This window comes from Prionailurus bengalensis, chromosome A3 (assembly GCF_016509475.1).
Source record: "Prionailurus bengalensis isolate Pbe53 chromosome A3, Fcat_Pben_1.1_paternal_pri, whole genome shotgun sequence".
Taxonomy (NCBI): Eukaryota; Metazoa; Chordata; class Mammalia; order Carnivora; family Felidae; genus Prionailurus; species Prionailurus bengalensis.
This window is the reverse complement of record NC_057354.1, coordinates 105,887,040-105,908,399: the sequence shown is the minus strand read 5'-3', so window position 1 is coordinate 105,908,399 and position 21,360 is coordinate 105,887,040. Positions and strand designations below refer to the sequence as shown.

Genomic DNA, 21,360 nt, shown 5'->3' with positions numbered 1-21,360 from the left:
GTCTGGTACCTACTTACAAGGAAAAGGTGAGATCCCTAACTCTAGGCCTTGGAACTTTTTTTAAAAACTCCCCATGTAATTTTTAATATATAGCCAGGGTTGCAAGCCACTGATGTAGATGGTCTTCTAGTTGACAAAGATGTAGCTAAAATATCTCAGATTTTTTTCAGAGTAGTCGTCTTGGGTTCCATCACTTGTGATTATTACTGTGATTATTTAATAGCAGTAATGAAAATTCCGGCTTAGAAAATACTTTACTGTTTCTTTTCAAGGAGGTATAGTAAAAGGAAAAAAAAAAATTATTTTTTTGAGAGCGAGTAGGGGAGGAGGGATCTTCCTAAGCAGGCTCCATGCAGACTCCAGTGCAGAGTCAGACGCTGAACAAACTGAGCCTCCCAGGCACCCCACAAGTGTACTAGATTTGCTCCCAACTGTGTGTGCACCCTTGGGGTGGTATTTGAAGCTACCCTCCCCCAAGCTGTGCCTGTACCTTCCATGGCCTATGTGTTGGGTGGGGCAAGGACACTCTGAAGTGATGTATGGGAAGGTAACATTACAGATGCCAAACAGTTGCATTTAATCTTTTCTTTGCTTATTTATTGGAATCCATATGAGGGAGAAAATACTCACTTTGTTTTTCTGGTATGAATTGATAACTTCCCCAGGGTCTTTCCTTTATTTGGGTACTTTTGCTACTCAGGAGTCCTTTTTGAGAATACTTTATACTGACCTTCTAAATATGTTATGTGTCCAGTACAGATGGAGCTACTTGAATATTATGTATACATACAATGCTTTTTTCTTTTTTTTTATGTTAGAGCATGCGAGCGCAAGTGGTGGGGGCGGGGGGCAGAGAGAGAGAGGGAGACTGAGAATCTGAAGCAGGCTCTGCACTGCCATCACAAAACCTGACATGGAGCTTGAACCCACAGATTGTGAGATCATGACCTGAGTCGAAGTTGGACCCTCACCCAACTGAGCCACCCAGGCTCCCCTACATATAAGCTTTTGATGCTCTTCTAAATAATGTTATTAAAGCATTTTCACAGAGATCCAGATGATATTTTTAAACACTTCTACGTTAATGTGAATGCTTCTTGGGGGACTGCACTTTGCCTGGGTAATCTAGTGAGATCGGTCCTTCGCGTAGTTTTCTTATCTGAGAAGCATGGCTTCTCCTGACACTAGAGCCCAGCGCCATCAGACTCGTGTGTGCCAGGAAGAGGATTTGTGTGAACCCCATCCTTCTGCCATATTCAGAAAATATCCAGTAACCACATGGGTCTTTCGGGCTCTGAAAATTCATTTCTTGTTAAGTTGGTAGATCTCCTTTGTACCTAGCGAGTGATTCCAAACCTGTTTTCCAGTATACCTCCTTGTCTCTGGTGAGTTCAGGAGCTTCACAGTTCTCAAATTCCCATAATTTAAATTCATTTAAATGTATAGATAGGTATACTTGCCATACAGCACTGTGAAGGAGATCTTAGCTCCAGGCAGGTGTCGTTAGACTTCAGAAGGATAATGGAGTAATTAGAATGTTTTGTGTGAAACATTAAAAGCTGTGCCTAAGTTATTTTGGATTTTTTAACTTAAAAAATAAAATCATGGATGCAGAAAGCTAGTAATTCAAAAAGTACAATAGAAATTAAATAGGGGCGCCTGGGTGGCGCAGTCGGTTAAGCGTCTGACTTCAGCCAGGTCACGATCTCGCGGTCCGGGAGTTCGAGCCCCGCGTCAGGCTCTGGGCTGATGGCTCGGAGCCTGGAGCCTGTTTCCGATTCTGTGTCTCCCTCTCTCTCTGCCCCTCCCCCGTTCATGCTCTGTCTCTCTCTGTCCCAAAAATAAATAAAAACGTTGAAAAAAAAATTTAAAAAAAAAAGAAATTAAATATGTTTTACCATAGATGGTAGGAGATAAAAGTGCTTTTGAGTCTCCATTGACTTTGGCAAACCGTTAAGACCTGTGTGTGATTTATCTTAGAAATCATCAGATGCTTACATAGGAAGCCAACAAAATACAGCATTTAGTAGTTTTTTTTGTCTTAATTCCCACAGTGTTAGTAAAACCAGAGCAGAAAAAGATCACAGTCTTGGGGCACCTGGGTGGCTCGGTCAGTTAAGCATCTGACTCTTGATTCTGGCTCAGGTCACGATCTCATGGTTCAGGGGTTCGAGCCCCACATCACACTCTGTGCTGACAGCACAGTACAGAGCTTGCTTGGGATCTTTTCTCTCCTCTCTCTGCCCCTCTCCCCAAGCTCACTTTCTCAGAATGAATAAATTAAAAAAAAAAAAAATCACTGCTTAAGGAGTTAGATTGGATCCACTTGTTCTGAGGGAGTACATGTTGGGTGAGTTTTCCCCAGAAATACTCTTTGAGAGTTTTTCTAGGAACCCTCCATACGCCCATATACGTGTGCCATATTCCCCAGCCTCTGGGGTGTACCGTGGATACTAAGCAGCAGCTCCTGGAACCATTACTTCATTCTCATAAATGAAGTCCCTCTAAAGGGATCACCAGTGACTTGAAATAAGGCCTGAGGATATGGTTATCTGTGAAGTATCCTTTAAGGCACAAGTTTAAGAGACTCCTCATTCTTGGAAGTCTGACACAAGTAGTCGGTGCTTGTGGCTGCTATCTGCGTGGAAAGGCCAACAGCATATTCCCAAGTTCCAAGTGTTTCCACATGTTTCCACTGTGGTGAGATCTCTGTCTTCCAGAGTTCCGCCACAACTCTTCATGTATCACTGGCATCTTTAAATACCTGCCTCTTGGGGCGCCCGGCTAGCTCAGTCAGTAGAGCATGAGACTCTTAAATACCTGCCTCTTCAGTTGCCAGTGAGAGATGGTGAGAAAGAACTAAAGACCTGTTGTGAGCCCTGTTCAGTTCTAGAGGCTCTGATACTCCTCTCTGTACTTTAGGAATTCCAGATGAATGGCTACGCAGAGAAAGTATTGGCTAACTATTAAACGACTTATTCAAAACACTGAATGCTTTCCTAATCGTCACTCTGTTTTTCTCTAGGGACATTCCAGCTATATCACACACCTTGACTGGTCCCCAGACAATAAATATATAATGTCTAACTCAGGAGACTATGAGATATTGTACTGTAAGTATGAACGACTAGCTATGGCTGAGATGGGTCTGTCGGGCACAGATGAACAGGCTGTGCAGAGAGTGCGTGCTGGCCTCTCTGATTTGACAAAGCACATGTTACTCTGAGCTAAGGAATGAGACTCTCAAATGTGGTTCACTTCTCCCAGAAAGTAATGAATTAATTTAAATATGTAGATATGTAGTCTTAAGAAATTACTCAGGGAGATTGCTGCTCTCATACAGTTTTGTATTTAACAACTTTTCCTGGAGACAGGAAGGAGTATAAATGGATAGGCATTTACGCTTCTTAAAGAAGCAAGAACAATTTCAGTGGGGAACAAGTTTGTGGTTCTATGAACGGTAAAGTGAGCACTTTTCTTTTCCTTTTTAAATGTGTCTTAATGTTTTTCAGTGTGTGGATTATAAATACAAGTAAACGTGGCTAGTTTGAATCAAGATGCACTTTCAAATACATTTGTACACAGGCACTATGATTATACTTCCTGTTTCTAAATTTAAAGGGGACATTCCAAGTGGCTGCAAACTAATCAGGAATCGATCAGATTGTAAGGACATCGATTGGACGACATATACCTGCGTCCTAGGCTTTCAAGTCTTTGGTAAGAACATGACACCTCATGAGGAAAAGGTAGTTTGTGGGGTTTTTATGTATAATACTTACTTGGTTAAATTGCTAAGTGAAAAGTAGTCTGCATATGTTCTTCAGTGTTGTCGCTACTGATGCCAGACTCAGAGAAATTAAGTGTATTAGGATTGAACCGTTGTGAAGTGTGTTCTCTGCAGAGTCCAGCAGACTTTTGGTCCTCAATAAATATGAAAGACAATTAAAAGGGAAAAAAATTTACAATAATAGCACAGATTGTCTTCCCATGTTTTTCCTCCAAGTAAAAACTGAATTTTTTTAATTTGTAAATTTTTAAAATAGCTTTATTGAGCTATGAGTCACATGCTACATAATTCATCTATTTAAAGTATACAGTACAGTGGTTTTAGGATATTCAGAGTTGTGTGGTCATCAGCACTGTCTGCTTGTAGAACATTTTCCTCACCCCAAAAAGAAACCCTCTACCCATTGGCAATCACTCCCCACCTCTCCCCCTTCCTCTGCCCCCAGCAGCCACTCATCTGCTTTTTCTCTAATGACCTCTGCCTATTCAGTAATTCGTATAAATGCAGTCACACGATGTGTGACGCATTGAAACAGGTTTCTTTGCTATAGACCGTTTTCAGGTTTCATCCACATTGTAACCTGTATGAGCACTTTGTTTTATGGCTGAACAATATCCCGTTGCATGCAATATGCGTGCACATTTTGCTTGTCCATTTATCAGTTGATGGACTCTTGAGTTGTTTCTGCTTTTCAGCTGTTATAAACAATGCTGCTGCAAACAAGCATGTGCAAGCTTTCGTATCCGCATGTCTTCGTTTCCCTGGAGTATATATCTAGGAGTGGGATTCAAGGGTCAAATGGTAACCTTGTGTTTAACCTCTTGGAGAATGCCAGACTGTTTTCCTGAAGCGGCTTCACCATTTACATTCCCACCAGTGATGTACGAGGGTTCTGTTTCCCCACATCCTTGTTAGCAGTTCTTACTCTTTGGCATATGAATGTCCAGGTGTCCCCCCACCATTTGAAGTATAAAGGCATTTTTAGTAGATATTATTTAAAGATAAAATTTGGAGTGCAGGGGCACCCAGGTGGCTCAGTTGGTTAAGCATCCGCCTCTCAATTTCAGCTCAGGTCATGATCCCAGGGTCATGAGATCAAGCCCCATGTCAGTCTCCAAGCTGGGCATGGAGCCTGCTTGGGATTCTCCCCCCACCCCCACCCCCCTGGTCCCTCCACTTGCGTGCTCTCTCTCAAAAAAGTAAACACAACTGCTATAGAGATGGAGGAGAGTGCCTAGACTAGCAAGAAATTTAAAAAATAATCCGGACTAGTCCACATAGTTTCATTACTCTGGGTGAAACTGAAGCAGTAGCCAATGGCTGGTTATTTAAAAAAAATTTTTTTTAATGTTCATTTATTTTTGAGAGAGACAGAGCACAAGTGGGGCAGGGGAAGAGACAGAGTCACAGAATCTGAAGCAGGCTCCAGACCCTGAGCTGTCAGCACAGAGCCCAACGCGGGGCTCAAACTCACGAGCTGCGAGACCATGACCTGAGCTGAAGTCGGTCACTTAACTGACTGAGGCACTCAGGCGCCCCCTTACCTTGTTATTTTAATGAAACAATACTCATTTACTTAGTAAGAGGTGTCAGTTAAGAAGTGTTTTAGGGGCACCTGGGTGGCTCAGGTCATGACCTCACGGCTTGTGAGTTCGAGCCCCATGTCGGGCTCTGTGCTGACAGCTCAGAGCCTGGAACCTGCTTTGGATTCTGTGTCTCCCTCTCACTCTGCCCCTCCTCCGCTCATGCTCTGTCTCTGTCTCAAAAATAAACATTAAAAAACTTTTTTTTTAAATAAAGTGTTTTGACTCAGCAAATTTACCGAAAACTTATTTGTTCTTTAGAATAGCACTGAACCATAGGAGGCCAGCATCTCAGCCCTTATACATTCCATAAGTTCCATCTAGTCTAATAGAGTTTTGTGCTAATTGCATTGACATGATCACCAGTGCCTCATAATGATTCAGAATAATTAAATTTGTAATGTCTCTGGACATAAATCATAGTTATAGGAAAATTCTGTGGGGCAGCATGGTAGACTTGTAGATGGCCTATGCATTTCTATTAAGAATCTTCGAGGTTCTCTTGAAGTATCCACCTGAAGGGAACAGCAGAGGAGTGTGTGCATTTTACACAGTTTCCCCAGAGTCTCCTTGGAAGAACTAATGCTATGGCTTTCTTTCCGTACCTCACCACACAACTGAGAATTTCCCCTCCAACTAGAAACTTTAGAAAGGAAGAGCTTATTTGCAGAGGTGAGTTAAACTAAAACAAATGAGTGCCACCTGCTGGTTACTAGTGAGTACTCTTGTGTCTTTAAATTTTCCATCTTGAGGCTATTTTTGGTTTAATTTTATTATTAGATTTCGGGTAAAACTTCGTCCTTTAAAAGAGGTATTGCACTACTAAGAAATTTGTAAGGAAAATGTTAGCAGCTAAGAGTTTGAACACAGATGAAAGTAAGATTCTAAAATTAACTAAGCCTATGTAGTATCAGTTATATTTTAGACTAATTTTCCTCCACCACTGTGTTTCCGTATCAAAGGTGTCTGGCCAGAAGGATCCGATGGGACAGATATCAATGCGCTGGTGCGATCCCACAATAGGAAGGTGATCGCTGTTGCTGACGACTTCTGCAAAGTCCATCTGTTTCAATATCCCTGCTCCAAAGCAAAGGTAAAAATCAATATAATGAAAACTAGTGTTGTAGGGCCTTTTGTTGCGGGCTAATTTTGTGTCAGTGATGAGAAGATATGTGCAGAGTTACTCATTACTACCCGTGCTGCTGAGGTGCACAGAGGGACAACAGTGCCCCTTGTAAGTGTCCAGGCAGGCCCTGCTCCTTTTAAGGTCAAGCTGGTGTTTTATTATTGTTTATCATCTGCTTTTTAAATAATTTTTTAACAGGTTTAATGTCTCCTAAACCTAACATACTTTGTTACACATATGATCACCATTATAAAGCTACGGGGTCAGGGTGCCTGGGTGGCTTAGTCGGTTGAACATCCCAGCTCATGATTTTGGCTCAGGTCACAATCCCAGGGTAATGGGATCGAGCCCTGTGTTGGGCTCCATGCTGAGCATGGACCCTGCTTAAGATATTTCTCTCTCCCTCTGCCCCTCTCCAATAAAAAAATATTAAAAATAAATACATAAGACCAATGGGGCCATTTTTCTAAATCAACTACAGTCCTGCCCGCCTAGTAAGTTCTCCCTTAGCCATCTCAGCAGAATAATTGCTAATGTCTGGTAAGTATACCAAACTGATATCCAGAAGAGACAGACTGTTCGTTATTTTTTAAAATATATGGTCTGACGGTATGGATGTGTGTCCAATTATTCTGTTTTCTTTCTCCCGTATAAGTAGGTATTGAAAGGAAATTGCTGCTAGTTCTGTTCCTCAGATTTGATGACTGTGGCTTTGGTCTGAATTACTGTTTCAGAAACTGAATTACTTCCCTTACCTAGTCACTTTCATTGCTGTGAGGAGGCATGTAAAGAATGAGGCTAATTTTCTGGTCTGATTTGTTTCACACAGGCTCCTAGTCACAAGTACAGCGCCCACAGCAGCCATGTCACTAATGTCAGTTTTACACACAGTGACAGTCACCTGATTTCAACTGGTGGAAAAGACATGAGCATCATCCAGTGGAAACTTGTAGAAAAGTTATCTTTGCCTCAAAATGAGATCGTAGCCGATGGTACTCTAACCAAAGCCCCCATCTCTTCCATTGAAAGTGTCATGCAGTCTGATACTCCCACACTGCCTCCTTCCCAGCCCTTAAATGAGGCAGCTGAAGACGAAAGTAGAATAAGCAATTCTCCCACACTTCTGGAGAACAGCCTGGAACAGACCATGGAGCCCAGTGAAGACCACATCGAGGAACAGAGTGAAGGGGGCAGCGAGGACCTCGGTGAGCCTATTTTTGAGGAGCCATCCAGTGAGATAAGCAAGGAACAGAGTGAATCTGTTCTTACCGAGGACCGGCAAGGCTCCCCACCCCTGTCTTAACACCAGGGCTTCAGCACAATTCTCTCTCCTCCTTCAGCTGCATGTGATCTTGTGACAGAGTTCAGATAACAGGCTGGGAAGCGACGCAGATCACTATTGATTGCGATTTGCGTTTCCACACGATCTGTTTTCAGTGGTCTTACCTTCAGTCTCAAATGCAGCCGACCATGACGGTTGTTTGGTGTGTGTTGAAAATTAACCAAACTCTTAATAGCAAGAGAGACTGAAACATTAATGTCTCAGAAATGACCATGTATGTAAGTGGTGTGATGTAAATACTGGAAACAAAAACAGCAGTTGTATGGATTTGAAATCAACCCCTTGTTATCTGAACAAGTCGTCTTCAGGAACAACCAGAGGCATCACAAACACTGTTACTCATCTGCTGGCTCAGACTGTGCTACTTTTTTTTCCCTGATGCAGAAAAAGAAATCAGGAAGAAGAAAACGCTCTCTTACTGAGCTATCCTCCCACCCCAATTGTCTAGTGGAAATTTTTTAGTTAAAAACTTCAGTCTTGCCACAAGCGATGGTGTTGCCTTGAGTCCTAGCGCCGTTTGCTTCCACTAGCGGTAGGCGTCCAGATGCTGCCTTTCTAAGTCGTGATGAGGAACAGTCCCTTGATTTCTTGTGTGCAGACCTGTTGTATCTGAAAACTAAGAAAGCAGTGGTTTGTTAAAGAGCTTTTAATGTATATTAAACCATTAATTCTCAGAAATAATGGGTTCCTCCAAGGATTCCTTTACTGGCCGAAACATTTTGTAATGTTTGGCATCCACATGAATGGAAGAAAAAACCGCATGCCTATAAAACTGTAATAATTACTTGGCTAATTTGAACTTAGCCTTCCTCATAATTTGTCTCTTTCATAACAGGAGAAATACAAATACAGTAAGTTTGAATCGGTGCTTGAAATTCATTGGTTTTATTGTAACTTTTATACAGATTACATTGAGGGATAAGACACTCAGCAAATTACAAATTCTTTTTTATAGAAATACTAACAGTCACAGTCATTTTTTATAAATTGCATACTTAACAGACTTGCTACATATGCTCATTTTTGTCTGGTAGAGTTGCTGCAAGGCCTTGCAGTTCTGACGCGGCTGCCCTCTGCTGTCATGGGCAACGCGTGTGTTATGCATTGGATAGTAGGGGAGTTTTGTTTTTGTTTTAAGTTTTGTCAGATAACTATGTTTTTCTTAAGTACATGTTTCCTACTATAAAAATAATTACTGACAAATACGCATTTCCTATATATTTGTTTATACATTGATTATAAAATACTGTTTTGATTTATTTTTTAACTTGCTGAATTGTTCTTTTGTTTTTTGTTGGGTTTTTTTTTTTTTTTGTTAGACCATGTTTAGAAACTTTGAATGAGTTCAGAAGTCTTAAGTATAAGTATGCAAGTGTTTACGTGATTGTGCCATTCCAAAGTGCATCAGAACTGTCATTCCCTTCTAGTATCTTCTCAGGAGTAATACAAATCAGGTATTTCATCACCATTTGGTAATTAATATACAAACTCCAGTGAACTCCCAAGGACACTCACAACATTTATATTCACATGCTGTATGTAAGGGTGTGGGTATGTGTGAAGGGGTGAGTGTAGACACTCTGTGTGTATCTATAGAAGATATACACCACATTGAAAATACTCAGTGTATATCTCTATGTGTATAGGTATATGTCCACGTATATCTCTTTCCTTTTGTTTACAGTTCAAAAAAAAAAACCTCAAAGGAGTTCTCTTCAAAAGAAGAGACCTAGATTCCAAGCAATCCACTTTTCAGTATGTTCTGTACATAATTATCAGAGAGCATCAATAAATGCCAGGCATATATACTTGCCTATTAGCGTAACTGAATCATCAAGATCAGCATGTGCTCCTTCCCTGCAAGAAAAATACTGAGATGAACAAGTAGTTCTAGAAGAAAAAGCATTTCTTTACCCGGGAGATACAGCTCTCTCCGATCAGCAGGGAGTGTGCCTGGGGCACCAGTCACCGTTGCGGTTGCTGTGTACAATGAGATTTATGACGGTGATGCTCTTGGGTGGTAGTTTCAAAAGACACTACTAATGCGCAGAAGCGTTCCAGCTCTCTTGCTGGCAACTACTGTTTAATGGTCAATTAAATCTGTGATAATGGTTGCAGGTGGGTGGGATTATGAAATTGTAGATGTTTTTAGAAAAACTTGTGAATGAAAATGAATCCAAGTGTTTCATGTGAAGATGTTGAGCCATTTCTATCATGCATTCCTGTCTCATGGCAGAAGATTTTGAAGATTATGAAATAAAATAATCAAAATGTTTCCTGGGTCTTGACTCTTCCTTTGCTTGTGCTGCTCGTCTGCACGCTGTCCAGCCATCAGCTGACCACCGCTTGTGGACACAACCATCCTGGTGGGAACGAACTCCCATCTCGTTATGTTAGAGGAAATTACTTCTCATTTATGCTCCCACTTAACAGGCGAGTAGCTTCATTTTCATTTATTTCACGACTACGCTTTCTCACATTTAACACACGGATAACCCTGGTGATCCTGGCTACCTGCCGGACGGACTCCCATCACCGCCGCCCCGCTTCAGCCCTTGTGAAGGCCTCGCGCTCGGGAGGGCGCCGCGGCCCCGGCTGTCACCGGCCCTCCTGTGTTGTGCAGGGACCCAGAGCCTCTGTATGCCACAACCATACGGCGGCTGCTACGACTTTTTCTCTCTGAAAAGTCAGATCGGGAGCATTCCATACCGTCCTCCATTTTAAAGGCACGGAGATGATGGGGTTTTCATCGTTCCCTCATTCATCCGCGCTGACCCTGAATCTTGTGTTCGCAACCGCCCACAGACACGAACCCCTGAGGGGCTACCGTGGGGTAGGGATTACTTACCGATTCAGAGACAGAAGGGCTGACACATCTGAGCAAACTCACTGAACAATGTGATTTTTTCCTCTCAATAACATAAGGGGATCCCAAAGGGGGAAATGATGCATTTGATTCTGAGCACACTGAGGTGTTGGTATAACTTCTAGAAGGAATTAGGTTTCCAGCTTAGAGCTGGCACTGAAACAGAGTTCAAGAACATGTTTCTGTTCTTGACAGGCCTGAAGAGCAGACAAGTAGGACTTGGGGCAAGGAGAGCTGCCGGCGGGGCACCTGTGTGGCCCAGCGAGGTCCCATCACCCTGGCCCTCATGTGCCGGGAGTGTTCCCTGCGGGCGAGGAGAAGAGCTGGGAGACTGGGAAGTGGCCCGTGTTCCCAGACTTCGATACCGGCCAGGACTTCATGTTTTGTAACCTCAAATCTTGCGCCTCTGCTATTCAAACTAGGAGACAGACATGCTTTAGGAACAGGGAGGGAGGAGGAGAGAAGGAGGGTAAATCTTGGGAGAATCGGCCAAGGGGCTAGGGAAACAGGGAGCCTGTGTCCATCTCCGACTTGGCTGCGGGAGTGAGTGGGGGAAGCCGCTGCCCGCAGGCTGCCCGTCTGTCACCAGCACGGAAGCCTGTCCCTGCTGGAGAAGCCGCCTGGGACGCCCAGGACTGGAGTCCTCAAGGACCACAGAAAGGTCTCAGGCATTTTCCCCAAAAACACAGATGTAACTCTTTGGAAAGAGGCAGCTCCTGCTCTCTTCACGGGGTCATACATAATGTTACACTTTCTGTGCTAACCGGTTCACCTATTCCAAAGAAAACCTGAATTTCTACTCTGCGTGCGTTACTAAATCCCTACGATAACCCTTAATGCTCTGATATAAAGAAGGCAAAAGAATAAAGAGAATCCCAAACGGAAAAAAGTCTCACCGTCTCTGGAAACGTCAGCTTGTTTCACTTCTGCATCCCTGGGTGACATCCTCGGGAGACCGTGGCTTACTGAACCGAACACGTCTTTGTGGTGGTGGTTTTTAACCAATCCTGAAATATGGCAGAAAAAACTTACTGGTGCTACTTCTGTATCTCAGAGGACGAAAACAGGAAACGGGCAAAAACAAAAAACAAATGCTCCGTGGCTAAAATCCGGTCCCGCCACATACCTAATTGCTGTTCCACGGTAACAGCTGGCACCTCAGATGACGCGTGCTTTCCGTGTGTTAACTCATTCAGTTCTTCCAACAATCCTAAACTCCATTCTCTCCATTCTACACACAAGGCAACTTGAGGAACAGAGAAGTCAGGTCACACTACTAGCAGGTGGCTGAGCCAAGGCTGGAAGCCAGGTCCTCCGGCCTCCAGAGTGACCATTTAGTCGCCGTTAATACAAAGGATGAACTAGGTTAAACGAATAGCAAGCATTTCGAGCAGCAGAAGGAAAAACCACAGGAAGCAATCAGACCCGGAGAAGACAGCACAGGGCTGCGAAGAGAGTCACAAAGGTGAAGGGACCCTTCTCATGCACAGGTGCCCTCTCCCGCCGCCCCTATAACCGGAGCGCAGGGCAGAGAAGCTTCCAGGCCCTCACACCACCCTGCAGCTGCACCTGCAGCCGGTAACTGCCTGCTCTTCCTGCCGCCTTTGGCCAGAGTCAGGCACACGTGTCCTCCGTCCCTAGTGTTCAGTTTAAACCTGTTTGTGTGGCGACGCTGCTCCCTCATTTTCCAACCTTTGGGCAATTTCCATTACACCCAAAAAGGAGCGTAGCAACTTCTGTCATTAGCCAAGTGCATTCTCCACTCTGTCCCCATTCCCCACCCCACGGCAGGCCCTGCTGGGCCACGGGGCTTTGATCTTGCACCTCCTGTCCCTCAGCAATGTAAACATGTGGTCCTGAAAATAGATCTTCCTAGGGAGCCGCCCATCGACACAGAGATGAATACGCATAATCACGGTGCTGATGGCTAAACATCTTAGTGGGATGACACAAAACCGGCTCCAGAGGCAGATTTCAACTCCTGGCACAGTTTACTTTCCCCAGATCTCACAACAGGAACGGCAAACACAGAGGGTACCAGAAGAAATGGTCCCAGGTGGGAAAAATAACCTTTCAGTAAAAAGCCAAGCCTTCATACCTGATCATCCCGCTTCATTCTGGATGTTCACACAGCCACCGGGCCACAGCGCTCGGGAAAGGTCCTCGGAGCCTGCCTCGCACAGTGATGCCCAGTTAGCCAACACCGGGCTGGGCTGACTTGGAAACCTGGTTGGGAGCAGGGAAACCAGAAGCCGGCATTCTCTTACCATGTCAACCGCCGAACACTAGTTCAGTTAACCTGAGTCAGGTGTCTGGACAAGGCGGGTCCTCTTGATTCTATAGACTCGTCTCCCTGCGATAAAAACGTCCTCTGCCGCCAGCACCTTCCAAGTGGTAGCCAGCGGGCTACCTGGGACGTGTGTGTGGCACCACATCCGAAGGAGTCGTCCATGCACCAGGTGTTGGTCACCACCTGCCTCGTGCAAGGAGCTGTGCCAGGATCAGCAGGGAATCCGATGGCCAGACCCGGCCCTGCCCTCGCAGCGCACGTAACCAAGAAAGGTGGGATAGTTGAGGATTCGTATATAGCCAAGTCGGCTTCCCCCCAAGTTAGAAAACTTAACTGCATGCTATAAACAGTATATGATCTGAAATGTGACGAGTATCCTTCACCAAGGAATCTTGGTCATTTACTGCAACCACCCACCCATTGCTTAAATTCTCTAACAACAGCCAAAAGGTGAAATTTTTATGTTTAATAAAAAATGATGTTAGGGCACCTGGATAGCTCAGGCGGTTAAACACCTGACTCTTGATTTCGGCTCAGGTCACCATCTCAGTTTGTGAGTCTCGGACTCGGTACTGGCAAGGGCGGAGCCTCCTTGGGATTCTCTCCCTCTGCCCCTCCCCCAACACACATGCATTTCCTCTAAATTGACTACTTAATAAATAAAAGAACCATTGATACATGAAAATTTAGAAGAAGCCTAAGAGTATTCATTATTCATAGTGAAAAAACCAATCTTGAAAGCTTATCAACTGTATTTCCATGTCCCTAACATTCTTGAAATGACCAAACTACAGACAACTGGTTAGTAATTGCCAGGGGACAGGCTGCTTGTCAGGGGCGCTTGGCTCCCAGGGTCTGTGGGAGAATTCCTAGCTCGTCCCAGGCAAGGTGGAGACGGCATCTGCCATGGAGTGGGGGGGAGGGGGCAAGAGGCGACCTGGGGGCGCTGGGGATCCACCAGGCGGTGCACCCCTCGGATGACAGGCACAGAGGGAAGATGGCCCTCTGGTGTCCTCCTGCTTGGCTGGGCCACTCGGTACCCCTCCCTCCTGGTTTCTCATGGACTTCTTCGGATCTGGAAACTCCCTTTCTCGGAAACCCTCTCCTGAAGCGACCCTGCTGCTGCTTCCTGCCCTCGGGGCCCGGAGCTGAATCACCTTCCCTTATTCAGAACTAATGAAATGACAAGAAAAAAAAATTCCACTCCTTAGGCGGCCCTCCAGAAACCGCTGCAGAATTGAGATTAGGTTATCAGGGTTTCTCCCTTGAGAGAGACAGAGCCCGGCTTCCCGGGCAAAATCCATTTTCACGTGGCCTACTGTTCGCCGCCCGTGAATACCCCCTCACCAGAATCATTAGCAGGAATGTTTGCCAGGCTTTGACATTTCCATTTAGAAGATGAATTAATTCGGGGCTGAGCCAAGAGTCCCCTCCCTCCTGGAGGAACTGTGTTAAGACTCAGCCCTCACAGGACCCTGGAGCATCGGGAAGATCCAATCCGGTTCTCGTGGCACCACGGGTCGGCCCTGCCTCTGGGCAAGTGAGGAATCTGACAGAGAAAACAAAGCTGAGATGAGAAAGCCATTTTTCACTGTGGGCTTAGGTAAGTTTAGGTGCCATCGCTGAGGGCCAGACCCACGCACAGCATCCGAGGCACGGGGGAGGCCCATCCGGCGAGCTTCGGGCTCTGCCCCTACCTGCCCGGTGAAGGCCCAGCATCCACAGAACAGGAGAGAAAGAGCCCAGCTGTGCTACTCGCACGGGGAGGGAAGGCTGTCCCCTCCCGACGGCCGGCTGGAGCCTCCCACACAATGAACAGTGTTTGCACTGGAAGCGGGGAACAGCACGACAGATTGTCAGGAAAGCCAGGAAAGCCTGCAGATGGCTCCCTTAATAAAGCCGCCATGGAGGGCCGCCGAAGCTGAAGTGGTTTCTATGGGAAACCCACACATTAAAATAGAAGACAGTTCTTTTAAATTAAATTACAGTCATTAATCACCTTTTTAAATTAAACGTTATCAAATTTAAACACAGGGTATCGGCGGGGAGGGCACGCAGGGAGCCACAGACGTGGCCGTTCGCACTGGTGGGAGCCACGGACAAGAGCACGGGAGACTCCTCGGGTACGGCTGTGACCTGAGGATCGTGCCCCCTCCCTGCTCGGATTCCATGTCAGGGTCTGTTCTATGCCCCCCATTCGACAGCGCGAGGAACACACGCTAGTGAGCACGGGAGGGGTGGCAGGGAGGCTTCCAAGGACACGGTCACGCGCACGCCGCCCTACAGAGCCAGCCCGTGGCCGCACCTCTCGGCGTGAGCGACACCGGCCCTCATTCTTCCTTTAATATCCACCCTCTCCCGACACCACAGGCTCCAGGCTTCCTTCTTCCCTCCGTCTTCCTCCCTCCTTCCTCCCTTCCTTCCATCTTCCTTCCGAAGTGTAGCAGAAAACCCGCCACCCAAAAATATGCCACTCTGGTAGAGTGATGCCTTCGGGCTGGAGGCACTTGGAAACCAGCAGATAGATGCAGGGAGAGCCTTTCTCTGAACCCCCTTCCTGCCTCAAGACAGATGCTCCCAAAGGAACTCGACTGTCACAGATCCCCCCCCTGGGAGGGTCTTCATCCATTACCACAGGAGAGGAGACCAGAAGCGGGGCGCCACATGCTCACAAGCTTTGTCACAAGCTGTTCTTCCAAGGGCCCTTTCACCTTCCTCAAAAACCGTCTTCTTCCCCCTCTGAGGCCTGCCTTCCCCTTTCCCTCCCGAGAGCTATTGAAGCCCGAGCTCTAAGGCACCTCAGGGGATGAGTCACTGCCCCCCGGGCATCTCCCATGATGTACACACGAGGTAAACATGTTATTAAACTCTTTTCTCTTGTTAATCTTTTATGACAGGGGTCTCGGCCAAGAAGTCAGAAGAGGGGAAAGAAAATTATTTTTCCTTCCCTACACTTCCATCCTTTTTTTTTTTTTTTTTTGGTAAGACTGTTGTTTAGGTGTAACTTACAGTAGGGCGCCCAGATCTTAGCGTATCGGTCTATATGCGCACATACGTGTAATCACCCACATGAAGACACGGAATGTTCTTCACAAGGCTGACCTTTATCACCACGGGTTAGTTTCACCTGGTTTTGACATTTATATACGTGGGATCACATGCTATGTTCTGTGTCTGGCTTCTTCCATATAACGTGTCCATGCTCCCCCTATGCCCCTCAAGCCACCACAAGCCCCTCTCCTCCCCACCCACTCCGGAAATAGTGCTGTTTCCCCCATTCTGGCTCCTCACTTACACCACTGCCCCTGAATCCCGCTCTCTCCAATTTCTTTTCTTCTCTTTTGAATTTTAACATTTTCATTCATTTTTTGAGAGCCAGAGAGCAAGCACGAGCTGAGGAGGGGCAGAGAGGGAGACACAGAATCCAAAGCAGGCTCCAGGCTCCGAGTCGTCAGCACAGAGCCCGACATGGGGCTCGAACCCAGGAGATCATGACCCGAGCGCAAGTCGGCCACTTAGCCGAGACACCCAGGCGCCCCTCACTCTCCAATTTCTATCTCCAGACCCAACTGCCTATCGGAATTCTTTGCCTAGAGGCCTCACAGACCATCCATTTTTCCCTAACAAAACATGCCTTGCTGTTTACCCGCCATCTTGTACCTCCACCCGCCCAGAAGTCAAGCCTAGTCATCAACGGAACCTTTCTCTCGCTCTCACACGCACACATACACGCACCCACACACGCACGCCAGGGTCGTTCATGAGCTGGCCCGAGCCTCCCTCTTCAGTCACGGATTCTAACATTCCTGTCTCCCCACCTCGTCACGCACATGCAAGACGCTCTCACACATCAGCACGTGCTCGTCCCTCAGACCAACGTCCTTCCCCACCTGCAATGCACTACGCAATTCACACGGTGGCCCCTCCGTCCCCGCTGCTCCTCCCCGCGCCCTGCGCCCTGACTCCGCCTCCAGATGTTCTGTCGCACGTTGCTTGTGCTCATCATTCCGTGAACTCTGGAGACCAGAGACAGGGTCACCCCTCTCTGGTCTCTCCTGCCCCACACAGAATCTGGCACACAGCCATTAGAGAAGGAACAGTCTGTGCTGAGGGTTAGTGATGGTAAAGATCGGGCTGACAGGGGAGCAGGGTGTCTTATCTATCCTCAAAGAAGCCCAGACCTGCTCACGGCAAAGTCTTGTGGGAAAGGACAACAGGGCACCTGATGGCCCGTAAGGTTCAGAACATAAAACTCGTGGGGCTCCTGGGTGGCTCAGTCGGTTAAATGTCCGACTTCGGCTCAGGTCAAGATCTCCGGGTCCGTTGAGTTCGAGCCCCGCGTCGGGCTCTGTGCTGACAGCTCAGAGCCTGGAGCCTGCTTCGGATTCTGTGTCTCCCCCTCTTTCTACTCCTCCCCTGCTCACGCTCTGTGTCTCTCTGTCTCTCACTAATAAATAAACGTTAAAAAAAAAAAACACATAAAACTCGTGAAGAGCCGGAGACAGCCCAGGGAGCAAGGGAACCAGAAAAGAAAAGAACAAGATTCGCAGAGCCAGCTCAGAAGCCGGGGGGAGGGGGGGTGACCAGTAGCACTAAGAAACCCCAGGCCTGAGCGGCTCTTGGGGACAAAGCCTGAGGTATGACTGTCTTTGCAAGTAGAGACAAGCTGCCTCTTCTGTTTTAAGATTTTATTTTTCAAGTAATCTCCACACCCAACGTGGGATTCGAACTCACAACCCCAAGATGAAGGGTCAACTCGCTCTACCAATGGAGCCAGCCAGACACCCCGCCCTGTTTTTCTTTATTTTTGAGACAGACAGTGAGCAGGGGAGAAACAGAGAGAGAGAGGGAGGGAGGGAGAGAGAGAGAGACAGAATCCCAAGCAGGCTGCACACCGTCAGCGCAGAGCCGGACGCGGGGCTCAATCTCACAAACTGTGGGATCACAACCTGGGCCAAAATCAAGAGTCAGACACACCTAATCAACGGAGCCGCCCAGGCGCCTCCCCCCCTACCCCCCACCCCTTCTGTGTTTAATGGCAGCAAGCGCACGCCCCTCCCAACCCACAAGCCCTCCTGGGCAGACCGACTACCCAGGCTGGGCAGACTACTTAACCATTCCTCAACCTGGTCTCCCGCAGCCACGGGACACATGTCTGCAAGTCACCTCAACCAGCCACAGCAGTGAAGACTTACCCCAGCCTGCGGCCATGGCCCGCCTCCCCGATTCTTCCAGACGTTCAATGAATAGGTCCTGACTGAAGGAGGGACGGGCAGACACAAAGTTACAAACAATTTTCCAAATGACCGTTTCTTCAAGAGGACGTAATTCCAGAGGAGAAAAGGGAACAGACACCGAGCATAAACAAAGGCTCTTCTGTGCGACTCTACTTTAATTAGAATGACAACTAATTGAAAGCAATTTAATGTTGGTTCACGAAAGGTTAATGGAATTCATGTTTTGGAGATGCCGAATGCAACACAGACTCAGCCAGAAATACAAATCTAACCTTTATTCTCTTTAATTATTCGGTCAGAATAATTTCCTGGGAGCGGGTTTCGTCTCTGGATGGCTTTAATTAAACACCACTGAACTTTGAAGTTGACATCAACTCATCCAGCTGCAACTCAATTTTCAAATTAATCTGCTGTCTAACACGGAGGTTCTGTGGCCTGAGCAGGGGAGCTGTGGGGGAGCAGGAGACGGGCCTGGAGCCTGGCAGGTGGTAACGGGTTCTGGAACGCCATCTTCTTGCCCACCCTCTCTGGTGGCAAGGCAATTCCGTAACCTCTGCCAGCGCCTGAGGAGAGGGGCTTGCGCTGAGCCGAGCGACCAAGCTGCCTCCTTCCTCAGCTTTTCCCCACAGATGCTGCGGACGGCGGACCCCTGCCCAAGCCCCGCTCTACTCCTGCCTACCTGCCCTGCTCCCACATCTCCCCGCTCCCGGGGCGGCTGAAGCGCGTGACGGGCCCTCAGGAACCCCCTCTAAGCCGGCAGCCGGCGCTGCAGCCCAGCCCCAGCCTCGAGCTCTCCGGGTCGGCCTTCCCAGGCCTTCCCGCTGCCGACCAGGAGGGGGCGCCAGCACGTCCCGCAGCCTGGGCCGGCACTTCCACTGGAATGCGCTATTTACGCTTGGCAAATCCGGCCAGTGTGTATGTGTTGGGACGTGTGAAGCGCCATCGCTTTGGCCCTGAGGTCCACCCATGAGACCATGACAAAGCTCAAGGTCATGGCCAAGGTCAGGACAAGGGAAGGCATGATGTCCCAGGAAGGCTTTGTCAGAACTCAGAGAAAAAGAGAAAAACGCCATTCCCAGACACTCTGCTGGCCCTTTCCATTAGTTTTTGTAGCAACTCCCTTGGAAAGCAGTTCTAACGGACTCCAGACCCTGAGCAAAAGCAGCATCTGTCCTCAGTCCACGCATCCAGCACCTCCTGAGCCAGCACAGCACCCCCTGCACCCTGGTACCACACAGAGGTCAGGATTCCCAATTGAAGCTTATGCAAGTGACAGCTGCCAATGGCAGAAAAGGCGAATGACCCATCCCACCCCTGTCCCCACCCTGGGAGGCTCCAGAAGGAGCCAAAGATATTCTCTCTACTGAAACTTGAGGCTGGTTTCCGGTGACTGGACAACTAGACATTTCCTACCATGTACAACAAACGAGAAACAGAGAAAGAAAAAGCTACATAGGCAACAGTGACAGAAACATCACGCACCGTGATCCCAAAAGCAAGTCTTTGTGAGGCCCAGCTCCACTGGGGTTCTAGAAAATCCCTCTTTCTGCACCGGCTGGTTTTAATAAATTTCTGGGACTGATGATCAGAAGAGGTTTGGCTCACACAGAAGTCAACAGAGTCTGTTCCAGAGAAGTCAGCCACATGGACCAATGACATTTACAGCATTATCAAAGAGCACCTGGACATATGTGGGCAAAGTATCCGAAAAGATAGTTGACCAAAAAAAAGAAATAAAACAACTTGAAAAATGAAAGGATTTTAGGGGCACCTGGCTGGCTCAGCTGTGGAGCATGCAACTCTTGATCTCAGATTGGTAGTTCAAGCCCCACGTTGTGTACAGACATTACTTAAAAATAAGGGGCACCTGGGTGGCTCAGTCGGTTAAGTATCTGACCCTTGATTGCGGCTCAGGTCACGATCTCATGGTTTGTGAGTTCAAGCCCCACATCGGGCTCTGTGTGGACAGCAAGGAGCCTGCTTAGGATTCTCTCACTCCTCTCTCCGCCCCTCCCCTGATTTCTCTCTCAAAATAAATAACCTTTAAAAAAAAAAAAAAAAAGGATTTTAAAAATTAAAAATAAATTTTAAATAAAAGAAAGATACTCAACATCACTCATTATAATAGAAAGACAATGTAAACCAAAGAAACATTACCACTTACCAAGATGGCAAAGACAAAATTTGATACAGCATTTTGCTGGCAAAAGGGAGGAGGAACAGGCACCCTCATCACAGCTAAACAGGAACAAAAACCAGCACTATTCTGTTACTAAGGAGTAGCTATCAAAATTGGAAACACACATCCCCTTTGCCTTACAGTCTCACTTTTAGAAATTATCCTACAAATACATTCAACAATATGTAAAATGAGATGGAAAGGTTATATATTAAGGCAGTGTTTATAAAAGCAAAAAACTTAAGACTAAATACCCATCAAAAGGAGACTAGCTAAATAAACTATGGTGTGTTCATAAAATAGAATATAATTCAGAAAAATGAGACAGAGAACAAGTTCCAGACTATGACTGACTAGTAGAAATGTATAGTACCATTTAGGCAAAAATAAAACAGGCAGAGAAGGAAAATGCCTCCATATATAAAAATAGAACATATCTGGGGCGCCTGGGTGGCGCAGTCGGTTAAGCGTCCGACTTCAGCCAGGTCACGATCTCGCGGTCCGGGAGTTCGAGCCCCGCGTCAGGCTCTGGGCTGATGGCTCGGAGCCTGGAGCCTGTTTCCGATGCTGTGTCTCCCTCTCTCTCTGCCCCTCCCCCGTTCATGCTCTGTTTCTCTCTGTCCCAAAAATAAATAAAAAAACGTTGAAAAAAAAATTAAAAAAAAAAATAGAACATATCTGAAAGTAAACAGAGGAAACTAGGGTAGAGAAAAAAACAAGGTAAGCATAGAAAGCATCTTGTGCGTCAGAACGTACAGAAAACACACAAACACGGATGGGACATGTCAAAAGGACACAGAAGCAAAGTCTGGGCTGAATTTAAGCATTGGAATGATTAATGACAGGGATGGTTATTATAGTGAATGAGGAAATTACACTAAAGCTTCTTAAAGGAGTGAGGGTAACCCAGCTTCACAGGAAAATGTCAACAGTGTAGAAGGAATGAC

General features: G+C 46.7%; 1 protein-coding gene and 1 long non-coding RNA gene across 12 annotated transcripts in view; one reads left to right on the top strand and one right to left on the bottom strand.

Annotated features, from left to right (window-relative positions):
* The window catches only part of EML4 (EMAP like 4), a 161,638-nt gene extending 151,522 nt beyond the window's left edge, over positions 1-10,116 (top strand). For all 11 annotated transcript variants that reach the window (XM_043604081.1, XM_043604086.1, XM_043604078.1 and 8 more), the window contains 4 exons: positions 3,026-3,113; positions 3,622-3,720; positions 6,336-6,466; positions 7,329-10,116. In XM_043604081.1, coding sequence (XP_043460016.1) covers positions 3,026-3,113; positions 3,622-3,720; positions 6,336-6,466; positions 7,329-7,802 — 792 coding nt within the window. In that variant the 3' untranslated portion in view covers positions 7,803-10,116. The remainder of the gene's footprint in view (positions 1-3,025; positions 3,114-3,621; positions 3,721-6,335; positions 6,467-7,328) is intronic.
* On the bottom strand, positions 8,868-16,384 carry LOC122497229. The gene is made up of 2 exons (XR_006301058.1): positions 11,834-16,384; positions 8,868-11,714 (listed from the first exon to the last, which is right to left on the bottom strand). It is a non-coding gene; the product is annotated as an uncharacterized LOC122497229 (long non-coding RNA).
* Between the last annotated feature and the right edge of the window lie 4,976 nt (positions 16,385-21,360).